This window comes from Lepisma saccharinum, chromosome 13, assembly GCF_977018435.1.
Source record: "Lepisma saccharinum chromosome 13, izLepSacc3.1, whole genome shotgun sequence".
Lineage (NCBI taxonomy): Eukaryota > Metazoa > Arthropoda > Insecta > Zygentoma > Lepismatidae > Lepisma > Lepisma saccharinum.
In genome coordinates, this window is record NC_139241.1 from 12,982,453 (window position 1) to 13,007,469 (window position 25,017).

Consider the following 25,017-nt stretch of genomic DNA (forward strand, 5'->3'; position numbering starts at 1 on the left):
CCTTTTTTAAAGTTTTTACATTTTTTAAAGTTTTTACCAGGATTTTTATGTCTCAAAGAGGTATTTACTCAGTTTGGTGATGAAACAATTCAATGACTGATATATTTGAAACATGTTTTCTGTAAATGTCCATCTCACCAAGTCTATGATGTGTTTCAAAGTTCTAAACAAAACAAAATGTTTGATGCCACTGTTACCTACATACAATGGCGATTAGAGGGGCAGTTTCCCCCTACTTTTTGCCCCCACATTTTGGACTTTTTGCTAAGTCTTGTATACTAAGAGAAACTAAACTGTCCTTGCACAAGGGAACAAATATTCCAAGGAGGGTGTGAAAAGAAAAATGGAACAACTCAAAGATAAGTCTTTTATTTAATTTGTTGTTGCTAATATTATACACCAAAAACGTTTGCAATGAACAAGAGCTGCCGAGTGTATAATTTTTTTGTATGTTTAAAAAATTAACCAAGTTGCTTAGTTACAGTTAGTAATTTCAAAAAGTAACTAGTGGCAGTTACTGTTGCTCGAAAATGTAATTAACTTGTTAATTTCAACGACTAAATATCAGCTGTAAGAAGATAGACAGGCATTTGATAACTAGTCTACGATAACTCCACAAAGAATTCTCAAACAGGACTTAAGACACTGTGGCAAATATGCGTACATAAAATAGATAAAATTGATACTTGACTATTATGAAACGTAATTCTACTCATTCAGTTTTATCCGTGGTTTAAAAATAAACAATTTTCTGCCACTTAGCCATTTGAGATTTAATTTATACATTGTTTCCCGTCCACTATTTCAAATAAGAGACTTCTGTGACTTCTTGAAATATTATAAACTACAAATTTATTTGGTCTTATTGTCACCGAGAAAGTGAACCATATTTTGATACACTGTAGCATTATGCAACTAATGATTATTAAGAAATATAAATTTTTGATCCATCTTATTTTAAAAAATAGCATATGTAGAAAATCTATTTTTGTCTGCAACTGTATTTTTTTAACATATATCAACCTTCAAAACATATTTTTCAACACCAAAACGGTGACTAGCTGACTTCTTATGTGTACGACTATCTTTGGAAAATAACTTCTAATGAGGGAACCTCCTAAACTTGAGATAGCTAACCAAGAAAATTTTGAAGTAATGCTACCGATCACCACCTCAAAGCAAAGTTCCTTGCACAAATATGTCTTACTAACTTCTGTTGTGGACATAGAGCTTTTGTTTCTTCTTTCAAAATCACAGAATATCTCTTTCAAAATCGCAGAATATCTGTAAAGTATTTTTAGCATGAAATGTAACTCTGAAAAGAGTAAGGCTGCAGAACTCAATCTTTACTCAATTCAAAGGCAAAAGGACTGGATAATCGCTTGAGATGTTGATATATTACAGACTGAACTTCCTCCAACATATATACCTAGTCATATCATAAATTCTGTTACAAAGTTAATAATGAACTACAGGCACAGTGAGCAAGCTAATGTATTAATATTTGGATGTTAAAAAGGTACAGGTTGTGCAAACACAGAGCACCAATCACTGTTCAAAATGGCCACTATGGCCTTCACACAGGCCCAAAGTCTCTGAGGCCAGTCATCGATCGCAGCATGCACGGTCTCGAGGGAAAGTCCGCCACTGCCTTCACAAGAGAACACTTGAGACTCGCAAGGTTTGGTTGCCTCTTCCTACAGACCATGCCCTCCAAAACAGACCACAACCTGTAGTCCAATGGACTGAGGTCGGGGCTGCTGGAGGGCCAATCAGCCAGAGCAATGAAATCATGCACATTCCTCTGAAGCCACTCCTGTGTGGTCTTGCCTTGAGGGCCGGTGCTGAGTGCTGCTAGAAGCTCCACGGCTCATTGTTGAACATGGTGCAGGTCAACAATTTCACAAGTGGTTCCAACACTGTCGCTTGGTACACTTTTGCAGATGTTTTCACACCATGTTCACAGAAGTGGAGGTCAGTTGTGCCATCGTACGAAACCCCCGACCAAACCATCACTGAGGCAGGATGATGGCCTCTGAGAATCCGTGGCGTGTTTTCACGAGCTTCCTGGGATGTCGAGGCATAAACATGGTTGTTTTGACTATTGTAAGACACTTCAATCGTGAAGATATTTTCGTCCGTGAAAAGGATCCTCCTGTGGCCACCATTTGCGTAACGCTGAAGGAGTATTTTTGTTTTCTGCTCCCTCTGGACCTGAAGTGCTGTAGAGTGAGGAAGTGACCAGTACAGCTGATAAGTACGGAGTCCTAGGTCACTTTGGAACACACGCGACATTGACATTTTCGAAATGTTCAGCTCTCGAGCCATCATTGCTTGTTTCCTGACAGGATTTCGTCAAATCCGTGCTGCTGCTGCTCTCACGAGCTTCTGGAGCTTCTGGCTCCTCACACTGCGAGGTCTACCTTTCCTGGGGCGGTCCTTAATTGTCCCTGCTTCACAGTATCTGTTGATGGTCCGATGCACGAACATCCTGCAGATATTCATTCAGCTTTTTCAGGGTGTCCGATGGTGATTTGCCAACTTTGTGCAGTGCGATTACTGCCACACGGTTCTCGTATACACCCCACTCCATTCGACTCACAGTGAAATTCACCTTTCCGCTACCACTGGCAAACACACAATGATCCTGATTGTTGTTTGATCCAAAATTGCGGTGTTACCTTGCCAACGAGTGTTGCCATCCCTGTCTAAACTTTGTAACAGAATTTATGATATGACTAGGCATGTGGTCAAGTAATGCTGTACAAAATGGGTCAATCTTCACTTCTCTGATATTCAGCCAAGGAGTTGCTTCAAATGTAATTGCAAAATGTTTTAAATTATTTCACTATTGTCATTTGGTCCATTTTGTGTATGGATTTATCACATGTTCCTTTCTATTTTCTTTTGTGCTTTTGAAACAAAAAGAAAATCTTGATAAACTACAATAGATTTACATTGATATTTTAGACTATTACTATTATCCCTTGCTGATTCACTGGTTCTTTTCCTAATAAGAACATCTAACTAATTTCATAGTAATGAATGGCACTTCTGCAGACCTAGTTATTTTATTAATTTCCACCAACCAACATGATGTCATCTTCAATCAGGAAGTACCCTGATCGACCAACCTGTATGTATCTATCGTGATTTACGCGTATATCTGGCAACGTGACACTCAGTTGCCATGACAACGGTGCTGCCATCTAGTATTGAAAAATTACCACACAATTGTGTTTGATACAGCCTTAACAATCCTAGTTATGCCAACGTATTCAGTTCTTTGCTAAGCAACACTGATAAGAGAAACAATCCAATAAAACATTTTTTCAGTGAAAGTGTGTTGGCCATGAAGATATTTTTGTAAATAACGATCAGGGGATAAAATCTGGATTTGTTCTATTTATTCCTACAATTTGAGACACACGTTTTTTTTACTTCATTGGACTTTTTTCGACTATGCATTGTACTGATTGAATCTATCATTGCATCCATATTGGATACCCTATTTGTTCAACGTTTCCGATTATTTTAACATATTTACAGGCCCTCCCTCCTGTCACTATGCCTCCCACATTCTAAGTATCATATAATAACATGGTAAGTACTCAACGTCCATACACTCTGTCCCCTTCGACATGAGTGTATGAACGTATCTTATCCCCTTCCCGGCACACCTCAACCATTTCCAATCCACCCAGATCAACACCTGCTAAAAATCATTCTTGCCCTTTCTACTCTACCTAATTGCATATAGGCTATGTGTGTAAGTTTCAATATTTTTATAATCATATGACAGTAGAAAACTTCTTATGTCACGTGCCGGCAACATATTTGTTAAAAACACTAAAAAAACACACAAACAGCACAATAAAAGACACTTTAGCAGTTCTTCCGAGCTTTCGATTCCATCTCGGTCAACCGTTTCCCTTCCGTCGCCACTCTACCAGCCCTGATGAAGATTCCGAGATGGAATCGAAAGATCGGAAGAACTGCTAAAGTGTTTTTTATCGTGCTGTTTGTGTGTGTTTTAGTGTTTTTAACAAATATGTTGTAAGTATACTTAAATATAGGACAACTATTGGTACGAGCAGTGTAGGATAATAGATCTGCCATATGGCATATTTACTCTGAAATGCCTACTTATGTCAATGGTTATTTTAGCTACACAACGTCATTGGTAGGTGGTGGATCACAACACAACACAAAAACATCACAATCACACGATATACATAACTGCATTGCAAATATGTTTTACCTACATTCAACTGTTCACTTTTCGCTTATTCAACACATATTTTCGACGACGCTGATACTGTGTGGGCTCAATGACCTACGATTATGCCATTGAATGTATAGAAAATCTCTTTTTGGTCTTTGACATATTGCATCCCAATAACAAATCCAAATCTCAACTGCCCTATCTTCACACATGAAATTATAGCACAGACTACAAAAAAACAAGCCGTAACTTCACTTTTCTTAACATTATTTGGTGTGGTAATGTATTCACATTATTGATAAGAAGCAATACTGATAAGAGTAACAATCCACTTGTTAAAAACAACAACAAAAACCACACAAATGGCATGATAAAAAAAAAAAAAAACCTTTAGGAGTTCTTCCAACCAGCCAGCGGAACTTCAACTACATCCCTTCCATCGTCTCTCGACCAGCCCTGATGATGATTCCGAAATTGAATCGAAAGCTTGGAAGAACTCCTAAAGTGTTTTTTATCATGCTGTTTGTGTGTTTTTTGTTGTTTTTAACAAGTATGTTGCTGGCACGTGACATAAGAAGTTTTTTTGTCTTAAGTAACAATCCAATAAATGCAATTTCAATGAAAAGCAGTTAGCCGTGGAGGTATTTTTGTAAATAACCCAACATTCACATCCAGTTTTCTTCTATGTGCTGTAACAGTGTGTGGTACAATTTCTTACTTCGTCGGACCATTTTCAACTCTCCATCGTACAGAGTGAATCACATGAAAGAATTCTCTATCATTGCATCCTTATAGGCTACCTTAAATGTTCAATATTTTCTTATTTTAAGGTGAGGAGGGTCAATTTCCCCTAGGTCTTTCTCGTTGGGGCAGCTGCCGATCACTGTTGCCAACTTCGCTCTTTTGGAGCCAGATCTGGCTCTTTCGTGCACTCGTTATGCTGTGAAATGTGGCACCCATCCTCTACCCCTCCATGATGCCACCACTGGCTCCGGCCCATAAAGACCAACCTTTGCCGTGAGTGTATTCATATATAGGCTGCGTCACCCATCCCCTATTTCCTCCCCAGCTATTTTTATATATAGCGCTGTGGCTAAGGTGAAGATGACAATATTATTATCTGGGAATTCTTTATTTTCAATTTCATATGAACATCATTGGATTATTGAGATGGGTGACGCCGCCAAATCTAGGCGGTGGAAACTAAGAATAAATTGCCATCACTTTAAAGTTAACGGTAATAGCAGTGTCCCCCCCCACCCCTCTGATACCTGATATTACCCTAGGAGGCACTTTATGGAGCCTGCGTTAATCTAGCTCCTTGAAAGTCATCTTTAGCTCTATTAATGGTGAAATGTAGCTCTTTTATGCACATCAGGTTTGGCAACACTGCCAGGATGGCCGTATGAGGCAAGGCGAAATGCATTACATTTATGGGACCATTATTTTATTCGTTCTCTTGGAAACGTCCAATGACGTAGAAAAGTACATGGACAGAAAAATGATACGTTGAACTATGTCATAGTAGTAGGAAAAGTCTAAACTCCCATTTGATTAGCCGTAACTTGAAGTTGATTTCCATAAAGAATACATGGGATTTTGTAAATACTTATTAATCATATTTTTCAAACATCGTGTCTAGCTTACTAATCAACTTGAAAAACAGTTTCCACTTGCAACATGGAGAGAAATGTATACTCTCTTGCACACTAAACCCTTTTTTAAATAGCAGTGCCCAATCCGACGATATTGAAATAAATGCACAACTAGTGCAGGAAAAAAGAAAAAATAAAGGGGATGATGCTGTAAAACTTGGAAAAGGAATAAGTCAAACAAAAAAGTGAAGTATGTAAAGAGAAAGAGAATATGTATTGAAAAGAGACTATGTATTGAAAAGAGAATGAATGGTGTGAGAAAGATAAAGAGTAAAAGATAGTAAAATAGAATACCTCTGACTAAAACCAAAGCGCAAGAGAAAATGTTTAGCTGATGACATCACATCATGAAAACAGGAAGTACCACTGAATTCCTTGCATGCAAGGAATGTCTGCTCTGACCCTTTGAACTATTCCATCCCCCCAAAAGACAAATCCAACCTGCTCAAACCTCACATTTTCGCGTGGCATACGGGGGTCACTATTTATATTTTGAGCCTTGGCAACACTGATTGAAGTTAGGCGTGATTTGACATTTGCACGGAATCGTCTGGCATTATTGATCATAACGTACTTCAAATGTTTTGTCAATAGCTTCATTTGTGTTGTTTATGTTGCCTTGGAGATTGCGCGACAACAATAAAATGGAATTAACTCGTGAACATTTTTGTGCGATGATTTTTTACGATTTTCGACGTGGATTATCAAGACAAGAGTGCATCGATCAACTTACTTCCACATTTGGCGATGAAGCCCCATCCTTTGCCACTGTGAAACGCTGGTATAACGAATTTAATCGTGGCCGCCATTCGCTCACCGACGAGATTTGCGAAGGTCGTCCAAAATCAGTTGTTGTTCAAGAAAACATTGATGCTGTGCAAAACCTAATACTGCAAGATCGTCATGTGACATACTGTGAGATTGAGGCAACCATAGGCATTAGTTTCACCAGCATATATAAAATATTACATGATCATTTAGCTGTGAGAAAGGTATGTTCTCGTTGGATCCCACACAATTTGACAAAAACTCAAAAAGACGCTCGCGTCAATTGGTGCAAACAAATGCTCAATAAATACAATCGTGGTGCTTCAAAAGACTTATATAAGATTGTAAGAGGTGACGAATCATGGATGTATGCATATGAGCCAGAACGTAAACAGCAGTCAACTGTATGGGTGTTTCAAGATGAACCCAATGCAACAAAAGTTGTTCGCGCTCGAAGCACATCGAAACAAATGGTCGCCTGTCTTTTCGGGAAAACTGGTCATGTGGCAACTGTGCCTTTAGAAGAACGTAGAACGGTGAACTCTGAATGGTACACAACAATTTGTTTGCCAGAGGTCTTCGGTCAAATACGGAAAACAAACAAACGCCGTCGGATCATTCTTCATCAAGACAATGCCAGCTGTCACACATCTCGTCTAACAACCGACTCTATAAACAGTCAAAAAATCGAATTGATGGGTCATCCGCCGTACAGTCCTGATTTGGCACCCAATGACTTCTTCTTGTTCCCGAATGTCAAGAATAAATTGCGTGGACAACGATTTTCGTCGGCGGAAGATGCCGTTGATGCGTTCAAAAACCATATTATGGAGGTGTCTCAAGAAGATTGGAAAAACTGCTTTGACAAATGGTTCGAACGAATGCAAAAGTGTATTGACCATAAAGGAGAATACTTCGAAAAACAATAAAGCAGTTTTCAATGCCTGTTTTTTCATTGTTAGGCTCAAAATATAAATAGTGACCCTCGTATTACCGCTCTTTGCCTTTCTGCTCCTGCATATGTTAGTTTTATTTAAAATTCCTCTACAAGTGAACACATTTGCAAAAAGTCAAAGCTGTAGAATACCCTCTTTCTTTTCTCTAATTCATTACCTATAAACATGGCTCGAAAACTCCGGTCGCCAGTACACCATGGCGACTAAAAATTTCAGCCTGGCAACTGTGATGTTATGCTGTAATATGTACGAAATGTTGATGATTCTAAGTTCAAATTGCAGTACAGCGTAAGTTAGCAAATTATTTTCTTTTTAAATCAACGTTGTGAACATTCCAGAGTGTCAGTAATAATTTCTTACTCTTTGTCCCCCAAACACCCCATTTCCTGTTTTCTGGAATGATTTAGCAATGTTTTGAATACCGTGATGCTCAGCTTCTTATACAGAGTGTTTCAAAAGTTGCACTACCCAAACTTTGAAACTGTATATCATGAAAACCGTAAGAGATATTTACACCGGGTTTTCTGCATTATAAAGTCTCATCCATTGAGATTTTTTTCAATGCTTAAAATTATCAGTTTTCTCCATACAGAAAATTTAGATAAATTAATAACTAGCGGAAGGCAGCATTAAAATTTTTCCAGAAATGCACTTTTCAATGAGAAAAATACGTAAGAAATTGTGAAAGGGTCATAATTAGATGTCTGATGACTGATGCCATGTCAATCTGTCATTTGCGACCAATATTGGTCATGTGCAACATTTGATGGATTTTTTATTGGCGATTTTTTGAGTTGAGTGAAAAAGTGCCATTTTTGGGACATACTATATGGCAATGCTAGCAGGTGGAAATATTGTCAACAGATGCACACCACATGTGCCTAAGTATTGGCTATACATTTACATGAAAAATCATAAACCAAGATTTTGTTCTGAAATTGGACTGTTTAGAGAATCCTAGTCTGCCTCTGGTTACACTGAATTCTGTTCCCTCAATTTCAACGCTACTATGCCTGTTTTTTAATTGATTCAGCATGGCATATTCTTTGGAGCAGCACGTGTGCATTGCTGAAGAGTATTTTACTACTCATTCCTACACTCATGTGCAAGAGGTTTTCCAAGAAAAATCCCCTGCTTCTGCTGTACCTCACAAAGCAACTGTTTTACAACTAGTCAAACACCAACAAATGAGCCCACAAATTGTTAGGAGTTGGTATTATTATTGAAGAGTAGGCACATCAGGCACACACAGGAGATGTACTACATAGAAATTTTCAGCGAAAAATGCAGGCTCGACTAGGACTCGAACCTGGGTCTCTGGCATACCATAAGATTTCTCTAACCACTGAGCTCTGAGCCAACGTGATTTCTCGCTGTCGCTGTTGTACCTGTGTGGAATCATTTCTGCCAGTACTACCGCAACGGGATCTGTTGCCTTTAAAACACAGTAGACTTCGACATTGCCTAGTTCCTCCCAGCGTAGAGATGTTAATGCATTTTTCGCTGAAAATTTCTATCTTGTACATTTCCTGTGTGTGCCTGATCTTCAATAATTAACATCTCTACGCTGGGAGGAACCAGGCAACGTCGAAGTCTACTGTATTTCAAAGACAACAGATCCAGTTGCTGTAGCAGTGGCAGAGAAGATTCCTCGCAGGTAAAACAGTGACAGCGAAAAATCAGGTGAGGCCAGGCCGACTCAGTAGCTCACTGATTAGAGCAATGGCACGTTATATCAGAGATCCGTGTTCGAGTCCTGGTCAAACCTGCATTTTTTGCTGAATTCTCTTGTTGAAAATCAATTCTCAGATGTTTTCAGCAAATTAACAATATTTTTTTAAATAATGTAATTGCTTTTATTTGGATACATGCTAACATAAATTTATTAACCCAGTGATAGCGTACATGATTAGTTTAGTGCAGAAAACCTGGTGTAAATACCTCTTACGGTTTTCATGATATACATTTTCAAAGTTTGGGTTGTGCGATTTTTGAAACACACTGTAGTATGCTAGTAGGTAGCTTCCTGGTGCCTGATTTTCAGAGCTGGCACCTAGCTTTGAAGAACATTTTTCGAGCACTGCCTATAAAATTAGTTCATTACTACCTGTTGTATATTTTCAAGCCCATGGGTAGTTAACTTGTTATCGTCTAATTTTATCGGTAAGTATGGGCCTGAAAATGTACAACAGGTAGTAATGAAGCTCCCTAACACTGCCGTTCAATAACCTCAGTATCAAATGAAAATGATTGGAAAATTCTGAAGCGTTCTTGCAGCTCAGGACTAAACAGGTACCATTGTGCTTTTAAATCTTTCTCACAATTCAGCCATAGTTAAGCATTTCAAGCTTACATTTGGTTTTGCTTTTGTTCATACTCCTGTGCATTGCTTGGCAACTTCTAATGGTATTATTTATTATAAGTTACTATTCTGATTATTGTATGTACTGTACCTACAATTGGTTTCAAAATTTAAAAAAAATCACTTTGATGGTGCCATTGGTTTTTCCCATTTTATCCAATGATAAACAATTCTTTTAGACTTGAATGTTACAAAGGAGAGAGTGGAGGCTGTAGCCCGCAGTGAAGTAGTTTTGCCCATCCTACTGCTCAATGAATAGAGCTGCGGTGGTCTAGTCTGTATGGCATGTGACTTCTGTGCGGCAGACCCAGGTTCGATTCCCAGGGTGGCTGATCTAGGGTTGGAATTTTTCCGGCCTTGTCCCCCACTTGAAGTGGTTCTGGGGCTCACCCAGCCCCAAATCAGTCGGTACCTGGGAGGTAACTGCAGCCAGAGCATGGCACTGATCACATCATCACCAAAATAGCTGAGATCAGGAATGTATGGAGCCCTACCCCCACATCCCGTGAACACGTCATGGGGAATTTTACCTTTACAGCTCACCAAAGTATTTTGCATGCATGCAAAATTTGCCAAAATTTTAATTAGCATTTGATCGTGCCGATTAACTTTCACAATGAGACTACACACAGCACTCAAAAATGGAATGAACTTTAAGGGTGTAAAAAGAATGAGAGAAGGGAAAGAAATAAGAAAGAAATACTCTGAATGAGAGCGGGAAGAGAAAAAGTGAGAAGTGGTAAAAAAAGAAGAATGTGTCAGTGGGAGAGATATAAGAGAGAGTAGGATATTTGAAAGAGTTTAATAAGTGAGAAAAAAAAATAATGTGACAGAAAAACAAGTAAAAAGGAAAATGTAATGTGCATGAAAGAAAAGTGCAAAGAGAAAGGCAGATTTTTTTAAAAAAAATATAAAGGAAAGTAATCATGTCGTAAAACTCTGAAATGATATGAGCCAAACAAATAAATGAAGTATGTGGAGAGAAAGTGAATATATAAGTAAAAGAGATTCGATGATGTCAGAACGATAAGTGAAAGATATACCTATGACTATACTGAAAAACGCCAAATAATATTAATCATTTACGATTAAATCCCTTAGGCAGAAGTAACAACCACTCTTTAGTGGCAGATACATATTGTATTTGTAATATTAGCCAGCAGGAGTGATAAAATATTGAATAAAATAAAAAAAAACATTCAAAAATATTCATAAATCTGTAGATTTGTTGTGAAATTATCAGTAGACACACACAGTCATATTTGGTCATTTATTTTTCACAAAGATTCATTGGGATTTTGATTTGTTTTAGAGCTTTCATCTAACAACAGCATTCTTTTACAGTAAAAAAAGGTATAAAAACTTACGTGAGTGAGTATAATGGTTGCCGACAACAGCAATAGACATATGTTCTACAGGGTGTCCCAGTTAAAAGTAGCCTAGTTCCATCATCAGTTACGTGCCAAGGATCATGAAAAGAAATTAATTGTGTGCACTGATGACCTTGAGTACGGTTCACATTCTAATGGACCATTCCATTTTACTGGTGCAATATAGCTATCATTTGCCTCATAGACAAATGTCTTTGAGCTGGCTACTTTTATCTGGGACACTCAGTAAATGCACATATAGCATGTTACAAAACTCTCCATTACCTTATGTCAGTCTGCCATATGGGATTTTATACATGAAAGCCTGTGGAGATAATTTCTTGCAGATGTTGAAGAACACATGTCCACTTAAAAAGTTTCTTGACCACCGAGCAATATTTCTAGATCCAGAAATTGTTAATGATGCAACATAGCTCTTGAGCATCAGCAGAAAGTAGCCAATCTGATTGCAGATCTCCTTACTAGGCAAAAGAAAATTCAAATGAATTACGTTCTTGCTTAGAACATGAAGTCGGAAACTGCACTAGAACTTTAAGTGGGACCACAGACAAAAAGGACCTATGCATAACAACATGTCCTGTTCAGTGTACTCGTGGTCGCCCGTGGAGGGGAAAAGTAGAGTGGAGTATGCTTCGTTATGGCCCAAGTTGAATGGATGGAGGGGATGATGTGTGAAGGCTTTTGTGGTTGATCTATGGTAGGAACTTACAGTACTTTTGTTAGTCCATACTTTGTTTTTTAGTTCATATTATTATGCTTTTTTTTAGTGCATATAAATATTTCATGTCAGTTGATACATTAGGATGAATATCAACTCTTAATTTTTATAGATGTAATCATTAATAATGTGGCTCTTTTTGATTGTTTTCAATGGAAATTGTCGAGTTTGTTGTATTTACCAGAGCTTTGTTATTCAGAGTTGGAACACATGGGAGGAGAATCCAGTGTCGGTGGTCACAGAGCGGATGCAGAATTCAGTCCAGCAACAAATAGAAATGTACAGAGCTGCAAGGCAAGCTTCCTCGGACTCCGACAAGGAACAGGAGAGTGACTTTTTCCAGGTCAGTTAAAGTTCAGCATTTATGTTTAAAAAGTGTGCTTGTATTTGAAGGAACCATTATGGGAGAATTCACACCGAAGCAACAGGTGGCACATGTCGCTTGAGGATGTTCACCAATCAAACGCAGGCTTGATGCAGCCTGCCGTGCCGCTACGGTGTGAAACATTGCTGTTGATTGGCTTGTTACCGGTCGCTTGTCGCTTCAGTGTGAATTCTCCCTATATTTTTTTTAACCTAAAAGTTTGTCCAGTAAGGAAATTTTTTATGAGCACCATTTTTTTGTGGGGGGGGGGGCAACCTTGCAGCACCTTCTATAGTTACTTTCATCAGATGGGAATCTGACATTTGTTATTTATTCATTACTTTGTGTATTACGAACCTGGAGCTTTGTATTAGCAGTTTATAACCATATTTGGAATTTTATTACACACGTTACCTACATCTTTGTTCTACATTGCATCTCTTTGAATTGCACAATAAGAGTTTGAATAATACTAAATCTAATCCTTTACAACTGTATATTAAATTATCTTATCTAACCCTAATAAAATATCTGAACTCCAGAACAAAACTTGACAAATTTATTGGAAATTGTACATGTAATTTATTTAGCACTTCAAATAAAATATATCTCTCCCTGCTTTGCTTCAGACTTTTGAAAATAATGTGTTGAAGCCAAAATAACAATGCTGTTTAACAACATGCACATTAGATACAAAATTATTGCAAAAATAAAATACTGTTAAACTGCTAAAATTCTTGCACAAAGTAACTTTATAAAGTAGGAAAATCTTTGAAAATGTAGCAAACATTTACTGTATTGGGTATATAGTGTTTTGTGTGTTTTATTCAGCTTATGGAAGTCAATAGGTAATATGTAAGAATTATGAAAAATCAAGGTATGAATGACTGTTTTAACAGGTATACAACTTCCAATTACAATTCAGTGGTTGCACATGAATTATAAAATCAGACCTAGATAAATAAACTCTTGAAGGGCGAAGACGTGTGAAGTGGCTTTTCACTCCGCACCTTCAGGAGGTGAAACTTTGGAGGAAAGTGTTTTGGGCATGTTTTCCTGGATGGAGATTTACGTAGCATGGAGCAACAGCTGAAAACAATTGAAAATCATTATGCTATCATTGCTTTTCACTGCACCTTGAACTTGATTGAAAGGCTATAAAACTTAGCAAGGAGATATATTTGTATTAATTTATATCAATAACTACTAAGAACGTTACGTACAGTAATAACCTGCGGCTCTACAGCCCGTAAGGGCCTGGGCCTATCTCCCAACTTCCAGTCTCCCTCGCACAATCCTACATAGAGATGTGGGGTCAGCACGTTGAACCCCCAGCCGTTACAGGAGATTTTTATTACTGGGTTACACTACTCACACGTAGCTCCCCAATTTCATCACGATGGTGGGTTGCCACTGGTCCTATACACAGGCCGAAAACCCAGAAACTGAACCCAGGTGGACTCGAACCCATGCAGTCCTGCAGTCAGAGTGGAAAGCACAGCACCTTAGACCGCACAGCCATGGAGGAGGACAGAATTATGTAATAATAATAATAATAATAATATCCTATGACAGTAAAACTTCTTACGCCATGTGCCGGCAACATACTTGTTAAAAACAACAAAAAACTAACAAACAGCATGATAAAAAACACTAGAGTTCTTCCAAGCTTTCGATTCCATCTCAGAATCATCATCAGGGCTAGTAGAGAGATGACGTAGGAGATGCGATGTCAGCGGAACTTCAACCATGTCCCCTTCATTATCTCTCGACCAGCCCTGATGATGATTCTGAGATGGAATCGAAAGCTTGGAAGAACTCCTAAAGTGTTTTTTATCATGCTCTTTATTTGTTAACAAATAAAATCCTACTTCCATGGTGCAACAGCCCTGTAAGGGCCAGAGCCTTCAAGAGTGGCCTTTTCCTGTAGCAGAGTGGTTAGCACATCGTGCTACGATGCCAGGAGTCGCAGGTTCGAATCCCAATTTCATCTCATCGCTCATCCTCATCTTCACAAATTAGCCAAAAGTGGCACAAAAAGCGAAGTAAAATAAAGCAAATAAAAAAGTGGCCTTTTAATTGCGTGACGCATGGTCAGCCCATCGAATCCAACCCTACTGTTTTTTTTTGGGGGGGGGATTAAGAACGGAATGCAAAATTTATTCAAAGTTAATTGTTGTAATGTCCTGTAACTCAGACACACTACTTGTATTGAAATGACTTGTATTGTAGGAATTGTCTTTTTTTTTTTGCAGGACATGGCACCAAAAATTACCAGACAGCCAAAGATCCTTTTGCCAAATGGCGAGCCTAACCCTGCTTGGAACAATGGCACATCGACAAGACTTTCACTTGCGCCAGATCCAGTTTCTTTTACGGTAAGTGGGGTTTCTTTGTATCATATGAGTAGTTCACCTTTGACTTTTTTAAAGTAACTTAACCTTTAGTAGATGGAAGCCTCTTCTTGCATGTTAGTCTCTATGGATGAGCACTTTCGTGCACATTTCAAACTTGCTTCAAAGAAAGAAAAGAAAGGTAGCTTGAGAACTAATTGTCATCGAGAAATGAGATCAGATGTTGTTCTTTTTTATATGACAAGAGCTTTTAACAGGGTGGCTACTCATCGGGAATTCATGGAATTCTGCATGGATTTTTCGCTGTAGATGTGAAAAATTTCAACTTTTATTAAACCAAATCCCATTGAATTTATGCATATTTATAAATACACTGAGGCAAGTTTTTCACAGTATAGATTTTATTTTTATTGAAGAAGAAAAAGAAGACTGCATGGAAAATATAATTTTCTCATTCCGTTTACTTTGTTAGTGTCCTTTGCACAACAATCTGCAACTGCAGAACTATCTGACAGACAGAAGCTTATTGACAGATAAAGTATTTTGATGTTGATTAGGTAAATTGTAAATTTGAGTTTCAAATTCTTACACATCTATCAATTTTTCCTAGATTAGTATATCCTGTAACATTCGTGACTTGTGTTTGTAGATGTATTTTGAGTCCGAGTATGTGAAATGGCAAATGTAAACCCACACCTTAAATTAAATATTTTAAATACATATACCATTTAATTCAATTGCATGGATACATTGGAATCTCACAGATCATTTATATTGTTAATATATTTGTATGTGTGCGAGTGGTGACAGGCGATAAAAGGTAAGGTTGAAATAGAGAAAACATCTGCATGTACCCTTGAATTTTTGGAAAATTTGCTTTGAAAATTGGGAATTATACTTAAATTTTATCATGGTCCTAGAGTGGCCACCCTGTTTTAACTAACAAACGAACTCTCGAGCATTCTTAAACCTGAAGGTTGGTAGCTGCAGCAACACCAAGCCTTTCATCTGTCACTATCCTGGGCAAGATCAATCCAATCTTTTCCAGACAGAGCTTTTAGCGGAGGTGAAATTTATACATTGTACTTCTCAGTAATGAATGTTAAAGGAAGAAGAAGAAAATCAAAATTTTACCAAAAAAATTGGTATTCAGCATTCTTCTGTGACCACCACAATAGACCAAAGTGAATGAAAAAGAAAGCAGTACATAGCAGTGGTACATTCCTACGACCATGCAGTGATAAAGAGGTTTTCTCGGGATATCAACCAGATGACTTCTGTATAGGGTTCTGAACTTTCGAAAGCTAACGCCATACTCATATTCAGGGATTGTGTCAGAGGTTGTTTTTTTATGAATTTCGTGTGGCAGCATCCGGTATAGCTGGTGGTGAATCAGGTGTCTCTCTGATGCCCAAGCCCTAAGTTGACTGGTGCTAACCAGGCTGGGCCCAGATTGGGTCCCGAGTTCATACTCGGCACTTCAATCCCTTAAGATGAGAGTGACTTTACCTCTCAAAAGCTCAGAAGCCCTTCAGGAAACCTCTGGTTATATCCCGAGAAAATCTCTTCTTCATTTGCCCACATGAAAGTTTCAGGAATTATTTCATGCAATGATGTTTGCTAATGCTGATATCTGGAAATTTCTGAGTTATTGTAAATTAAATTAAATGAATTAGTTGTATACAGTGAATATAAAATGTTTTATACAACTAGAATTTTCAGTGTAATATAATTACAGTATTTTCTTTTTTTCCCAGTAATTTCAGACACCCTGATAACAAACAGAATAAAATATGATAGGCTTAGGAATTTGCCTTTCTTTGCAGGAAAGGAACCAGGCAGCCAAAGATACCTTCGTCACCTGGTGTTACTTTGTACAGTTTGCAAAAATGGAACTTAGACAAGCTTCAAAATGTATTCATCCACCCTTTATTTGAATACAGTATGAAATGAAATATTCACACCAATTATTAATTTGATATGATCTGACACTGATATTAATTAGTGGTCTTCCTAGCATGGAAGTGTCCATATTTCCATTCACAACTAAGTTTGTCTTGAAGTGGTGGTTGTTTCGGGTTCTTTGTATGTGGGTTGCAACCTGATTTTAATGGTGATTTTCACAATTCTGATGTAATTTAATGTTATTCAATTCAGCGCACCGAGTGATTTAAAATATTTAGGTGCTTCAGCACGTATGGCCATTTTGCACCCTTCTAAGTATATGCGGAAACATTCCCTTAACTAAAACCCTTCCCTTAAAATTAAAAAAAAGTGTGTAAAGAGCTCCTTGAGAAAGGTTAGAAGTGCAAGTTGTAAAGGGACCTGCACAGGACAATCACAACACACTAAAAAAGGGTAAGGATGGTCTAAAAACTTTATCAGAAGTACTGCCTGATGCGCACCTTCATTTTTGGACACCCTGATTTTGTGCTTTTACCACAGCAAAGCTTTGCTTGCAACCAACTAAAAACAAGTTATGAAGTATTAAATCAAATCATGGAAGGAAGCTAGAATCATATGTCTGTATATTTATGGACATAAGTAGTATTTAACATTTTAATACAAATACTTTCTGGTGCTTCATTTCTGTCTCTTTCCATTATTTTTCCTGCCATGTATTTTAATTAGCATAAACATACACCAAATCATAATATTCCCTTGTAACATAATTTAAAGTGTTATTTGACATAGCAGTCATAATAGTTTGGAGTAAACAGTTTAAAATGGAAAACTTTAGGTGTACAAATATTTTAACACTCACTGTATGTTAGAATGGTCAAGTATCTTGTGCAAATATGCGAGAGTTTTGTTGTAAAGAAAATATTGTTTGAATATTTTGACCTTTTGAAGTAATTATGTAAATTAAATTTTTTCTTGCCTAAGGTTACCAGATCACTGTAAGAGAAATGTAGGATGTAATGTCCCAAAATGTAGGACTTTAAGTCAAAATGTAGGGCGCAAAACACTCTCAACAAATAGTACACATTTCTAGAGCAAGTTAGAAAGTAATTTATAATTGGCACTTTTCAGTTTTTTAAAAAATATATGATTTCTTAATGAATTCTTAAGTGTAAAATTCCCAAACTTTTAATCAAAACGAAACAATACACTTCTGACTACGTTTTAACTGGTACTTTTTAGAGGAACCAATTTTTCTCAAAATTTCAGGTTTAGTCAAAATATATTTCTGAGAGACTGATGAACTGATCAAACTCTTTGAAAATATTGTGGGGGGCAATATGTAAATAACATGAAAGTTGTTCTGAACATGTAAGGCTTATTATTGATTATAAGAAAATATATATAATAATCCAGCATAGCTCATACAATACAAACATAATTAATAAGTAACCCATATGTAACTTATGACCATAAGTAAATGTTTGTCGGGATCCCTTACCTTTTGTCGTCACTTATGTGGTGCACTTCCTCACACACTCTGTTCCTACTTTAGATTGAGGGGGTGGTTGTGGTCCGTTGTTGGAGGGGATAAAAGGGGGCACTGGTCACGGCTCCCGGTCCCGGATTCCTTTAACTTCCGCTAGGCTGGCTGATGTTCCGGCGACATGGTGTGACTTCCTCCATGTCTTTGCCCCAAAACTTCCCCCATGTCCTTGCAATGTTGCCGGTTTTTTTGTAGCCTTGTCCAGTGGCTCTAACACACTCACTCACTCACTCACTCACTCACTCACTCTAATACACCCACAAAAAAGAAAAAATCAATGAAAAGAACACCCTAGCCAGTGTGACTTGCCTGAGGGGCAAGCTATTTTCTCACTGGCTGAGATTTTGAGGAAAAAGATGGAAATCTACAAACTTCTAACTGATAAAATGAAACAAAAAGCCAAAATATATAATAATAAAAAAATAATAAATATAGGGTGGCACTACAATATATTGAACCAGTACCAAATGTTTTACAAACTTTATGAAAAAAAATATTTCTCATAAGTCAGTTGTGCTGATGGTAATGAAAGTACTCTCTTAACATTTGCATTTTGACTCGGCAATTACTAACTTGAAATGATTCCAGAAGTTTCATCTGGTGTAGTTTTTAGTTCAATAACTTTGTTCTCTATAGCCCCTGCTTTACAATCAAAATATTGAATAAGAATGGGAAACACCTTGTTCCATCAGTATAAACTCCAAGGCAACAAATTTGGCTCATGCACCGAACAGTGACATTATCAATTATAAATTGTTTCCGTTTTTTGTTATAGCAGGACACACTTTAGTTTCTTCTTGGACAATGACTGCATCAAAATAAGTTTCACTATTGAGCTTATAGAAGTGCAGTCCATAAACTTCTATTATAACTTGCATGATTTTCCTTGTTCAACTGAAACACGTATTATCCTAATTCTTATTATGTGATGCTCAAAATGTAGGACATTTGTGATATTTTTTGAATTCCTCCCGGACGCCGGATATAAGGTTAAAATGTAGGACATGTCTGGGAAAAACCGGACGTCTGGTAACCCTATTCTTGCCCCATAATTATAAAACAAATTTTATTAAGAATTATTATTTTTTTTACATAATTTCCCTCTCATCTTAAACTAAAGCTATTTATGATGGGAATATCACACTACCTGCAACATTTAGAACTGCAGTGAATAGGTATGAATATTGGTAGAAAATATAGCCAGTATTCTTTGTGTACTGGGTCAGAAAATTGAATCGTGAATTATGCATAATTTTTCTCACAAACTTAAAATAAAAGCAGAACTATGGAATCCTAAATAGCATAATCATTCTTATTGTTGACTGAAAAGTTATGAAAAATGCATCTCAACCGGGATCAAATCTGCCCCATGCTCTGCCAGTGACTACTAATCCGACCTCTGACCTCCCCACAGTTTCCCTACCTAGGGCAAGTTCACACCAAAGTGACAAGCAACACAGGTAGACTTCCCAACCATCTCAGAATGTGTTTGAGCCCTTGTAATCACATACATTAATACTAGTTTAATTTTATGTAAGTAACCTCTCATGCTGCGTGGCATATATGCCCTAATCTGTTCTAGTCCAAGCACACACATGTTTAATTTAGGGCTGATCCAATACATTGGTATCGGAAAGTATCAGTTGAAATTTATTTACCAATGATGGTTGATAAACTTCCGGAATTTTGTTCTTTCATGGAGTCCACAAAAATGGCACACAACACTTTCACAGAATCTAATAATCCTGGAAATTATGCAATTTTTTTTTTATTTTGTACCAGTTTTATGTGGAAAACTGGATTTTGTGACTACATAACATGTATTTTAATATTTTGATGTAATTCTTGTACATTTTAAAGTAAAACTCTTGGTACATATAATTGGAGTGGAATACTTATATACTAATAACGATGTTCCGATGTACGTTTTCAAACTAAACCTTTACCCTGTTTGCTCCTATCCTTTTGCATTGAAAATTTATTGGAAAGGGATAACTTCTGTTACAGTATCAGCAGTTAGCAAGCGAAATAGTGAGGTGTATCGCACGTCAGCGTAAAGATTACATTCTGGTGAATATGTAGATACGAGGAGCATGCCGAAAGTTTTTAGCAGCGCATAAATGTAACATCCCAGCATGTGTTGCATTTGACAGCCTGATGTTTATTGACCTTGAGTAAACAATGGCTAGGGTGAGTCAGCAATAGTGGGGTGAGAGGTAAGAGCGATAAGGCAGCGTGCGTCGTCCATTGTTGTTGTTAGTCATGGAGCTGTCAAGACGTGACTTTCGTGCCATGATTTTGTACGATTACAAAAAAGGTTTAACCGCAGAGCAGTGCGTTGAAAGTTTAGTGAATACTTTCGGGGAATCTGCCCCTTCACGAGCCAGTGTTGGAAATTGGTTTCGAGAATTTAAAAGGGGTCGTGTGTCACTTGAAGATGAACCTCGTTCCGGGCAGCCTAACTCTGCAGTGACACCCGAGAACATAGAAGCCGTGAGGCAAATGGTGAAAGATGATCCCCATATTTCTTTCTTGGAGATAGAAACGACTCTCAACAGTGGGTTAACAGCAGCACAGACAATTGTGCATGAACACTTGGGTCTTAGGAAAAGGTGTTCTCGCTGGGTCCCACATTCACTCACAGAAATGGAAAAAGAGGGGAGGGTGGAGTGGTGTGAATTTATGTTGGAGAAATTCAACCAAGGTGCAAGTCGTGATGTTTACAACATTGTTACGGGTGATGAAACGTGGATTTACCATTACGATCCACTTACAAAGCAGCAGTCGCAAGTGTGGTGCTTCGAGAATGAAGAACTCCCAACAAAAGTGAAGAGAGCTCGAAGTGTTGGAAAGAAATTGGTGGCATCTTTTTTCTCACGGAAAGGACATGTTGCGACAGTTGCACTTGAAAATCGGCATACAGTGAATTCTGAGTGGTACTCAACAGTTTGCCTTCCCAATGTGTTCACAAAATGGAAGTCCCAACACCCAAGATCAAAACTTGGTCATCTGCTGCTGCATCATGACAATGCAAGTTCCCACAGTGCTGCAGGAACCGTAGACTTTTTGAGCCGCGAAGGAGTCAGAGTGTTGCCACATCCACCCTATTTGCTGGACCTGGCCTTGTGCGATTTCTTTGTTCCCCAAAGTGAAGGAACAGTTGCGTGGACGTCGCTTTTCATCTGACGATGACGCCATTGCTGCTTATTTGGAGGCTGTGAACAACATTGCTGAAAGTGTGTGGAATGAACAATTTTGTAAGTGGTTTCAAAGGATGCAAAAGTGTACTTGTGTACATGGAGAGTACTTTGAAAAAGTGTAAATGTCTGGTTTCAGTTGGATGATTTTTGTGGGCAGAGCTAAAAACTTTTGGCATTCCCCTCGTATTTTACTAATTACTTACCGATGAGCAGTTAATTTAGAAATGACGCAAGAAAATCAGGTATTTTTTGAGGAAATGCATGAGAAATTGAAGCCTTCAGCATAGTGGCTTTTGCCCATATTTTAAAAAAACGAAAACATGAAGATATCTTATGTGGTGAAAACTGATAATAGGTTATCGTTTGTTACTTTGACAGCAATTAGGAAACAAAATACCAATATGTATCGTATTTCGGTGTAAAGACATGTTTCTTGAAAACTACCTGATTTTCTTATCTTCTTTTTTTACTGATCCCTTTTCTGTGAGGAATGAGGAAAATATTTAGGTGTTCTGCAGAATCTAGTCTTTACATAGTCTCGCATCATGTTTCTCTTTCCTAACTGCTGTCACTGTAATAAAAATCACTATTTATTTTATCGCCTTGAAAGTAGGCCCCATTTGATGCAACACACATATGCCAGCGTTTTTTCCAGTCTTCGAAAAACTTTTTATAAGGCGCTTTCCGGTATGGCCTTCAGCTCCTTCCACGAATTTTGCTTCATGGCTTCAATCGAGTCAAAACAGGTACCCCGGAGTGGCAATTTTAGTTTTGGAAACATAAAGAAGTCACTCGGGGCCAGATCTGGTGAATACGGTAGTTGTTTGATGGTATTTATTGTGTTTTTGGCCTTAAATTCGGTCACAACTGTCGCTCTATGGGATGGCGCATTATCGTCGTGTAAAATCCACGAATTGTTCTTTCACAAATCTGGCCGTTTCTGACTGATTTTCTCATGCAAAGCTTCAATATGGCCAAATAGTATTCTTTGTTGACCGTCTGTCCCTCTGGAATGAATTCATGATGCACCAAACCACGAATATCGAAGAAAACAATGAGCATCACCTTGACTTTTGAGCGACTTTGACGTTTTTTTTTTTCGGTTTAGGCTCGTCTTTTGTCCTCCATTCTGATGACTGTTGACTTGTTTGCATGTCAAACTCATAGACCCATGTCTCGTCACCAGTTATGATGCGTTCCATGAATGTGGGATCAGAATTGGCGCAATCCAGCATGTCTAAGAGACCTGCTCACAGTACTGTTTTTGAAGAAAATTCAGCTCCTTTGAAACAAGCCGTGCGGTGACGCGTCTCATGCCCAAAATATCCACCAAAATCGAACAAACAGACTCGTGAGAGATGTTAAGGTCAGTAGCTCTCTCTCTTGAGCTGGAATGGCGATTATTGAGCACAATTTCCTTCACTTTTCGATGTTTTCATCGGTTGAAGAGGTCGAAGGTCGTCCAGAACGAGGCATGTCTTCGACGATCTCTCGCCCCTTCTTGAACGCTTTGTACCACTCGTAAGCCCGTGTTTTTGATAAAACTGATTCACCATAAGTCTTTTCTAACATTTTTAGCGAGTCAGCACATGAAATTCCGTTCGCAACACAAAATTTAAGGCAAACTCTTTGTTCAATAATTTCGTTCCTTGTAAAAATCGTGATGCACTACTGAAGTGGACTGATTCAACGCGCTGCTGTAAACAAACTGGTTTACAGATCGCACTCATGTTTGGCATAGTAATTAAGTACAGAGCTACCAACTTACGGAAAAAAAATATTTTTAAAAAATCATTTGTGCGGGCCTTTTAAATTACAAATTCCCGGTACTTTTTTGACAGAAGGTATATCGAGGACACTGGCTCTGGTGATGTCACTCTTAACCAGTACATTTTGAAGAACTTTTGATTGACCCAAGTTTCAAGCATCGGTATCAGTAACAGTAAGAGTATCATCCCAGCCCTAGTTTAATTTTAATTGTATTTAGTGAGTGAATTGAAATTGCACAAGAGCTTTTTACATTTGTGTCTGAGCAATCACCTTGAATTGAATTGAATTGAATTGGTATTTTCCAAGGTGAGTTGTTATTAATACAGTCTCTTTTTTTTCCATTTCAGTCATCAGAATTAGGTGCTTGGGAAGATTCTTCAGGTTGGGAGGATGAGGCTGAGTGGGACCCAGATGGCGTTCTGAAGGAAAAGCGGCAATTGGAGAGGCAGCGGAGGCAGGCAGAACAGCAGCAGAGGCGGCAGGAGCGGGAGTACCTCAGAGGCATGAAGTCAGGTGGCCTCGGTTCAAAGTTGAGCTGACAGCCAAACCAGCTGTTCAAGGGGAAGAATATTGACTGATGTTTGCAAACATTTTTCACTGCAGTACTCCGGACTCTTTGTTGCTCACACACGGTTGTGATATAAAAAAAAAAGTATCAACAGTAGATTCATAGCACTCCAGTGTACTGGTGAGAAAGATCGTTCCTTGAATGACAGCGAATTTTATGTGTCTTTTGGCATAAGGTGAACAAATCATTCCATGTCGGCAAAGTTTTTTTAAAATAATAGCTTCAGGATACGGTTCAGGAATGCAGAAGTGTTATATTTATCATTTGATAAGAAAGGACTTAATTTCATCTTCTAGAAACATGTTGTTGTTGCATTTAAAGAAATAATCTTCCACTTCCTAATTGATTTATATGTATGAGTCAAAATATACTTGTACAAAGTATTTTTGTTGAGAAAGTGTAGAGGGAGTGTAGAAATGGAACATGTAAATCTGTATATAATTTTTAGCTATGATGACTAGCTTACGTCTTCTTACACAGAGGCATGCACGCCAAAATATTATTAATCATAATTGTAAAGTTCATTAGCTGATATTGAATGTGCATACACAATACACATATTGTATAATAGAATATCATGGGGAACTGTGCATATGGAAGTGTGTTCATCATTTACACAGGATTGAGTAGGGGTTCAAGATAAAGGAGGGTGTTCTTCAATTTCCAATAGCATGTCTTTCTGTTATGTATGAATAGGCAGATTGTGTTTATCCATTGGTGCTGTAGTAGCTGATATTGAATTGTTACCTTTTTGTAAAAAGGATCTTGAAGAAACATTATTTTTTATTACATCTGATGCTTTTTTGTTTTGTTTGTTTATGCAGTTGTTTCATCAAAATAGTTATTTATGTTTTGATTGTACCTTAGAGAAGCCAATAAACTATTTTATCATCTTGTTACATCTTTTCTTTTCCTTTGAAATAAGTATACTGTCAACTGAATTGTAAATATTTGATGATTATTATTCTCAGTACTACATAAAAATTTCAGCGAAAAATGTAGGCTCAACCAGGACTTGAACCTGGGTGTCTGGCATTTTTTACTGAAGTTTCTTCATAGTACATTTCCTGTGCATACCAAATGTTAATGTACTTTATTGTTCTTAGTGCCTGTAATATGTGATGCATTGCTTATTTGTAGTGTCAGCAGGTGATAGAATTTGTTCTTATCAGGCTGTGAACATGTTTCAACCAGTTGATCATTTCAGGGTGGCTACTCACTGGGAATTCCTTGAATTC

General features: G+C 37.8%; 1 protein-coding gene across 1 annotated transcript in view; it reads left to right on the forward strand.

Moving 5' to 3' along the window:
- Positions 1 to 24,674, forward strand: part of LOC145996878 (uncharacterized) — a 35,622-nt gene extending 10,948 nt beyond the window's left edge. Inside the window, exons 3-5 of the mRNA XM_083133428.1 lie at positions 12,275 to 12,418; positions 14,695 to 14,817; positions 23,559 to 24,674. Of these exons, the coding sequence (XP_082989554.1) occupies positions 12,275 to 12,418; positions 14,695 to 14,817; positions 23,559 to 23,750 (459 nt within the window). The 3' untranslated portion in view covers positions 23,751 to 24,674. The remainder of the gene's footprint in view (positions 1 to 12,274; positions 12,419 to 14,694; positions 14,818 to 23,558) is intronic.
- Positions 24,675 to 25,017: the final 343 nt, after the last annotated feature.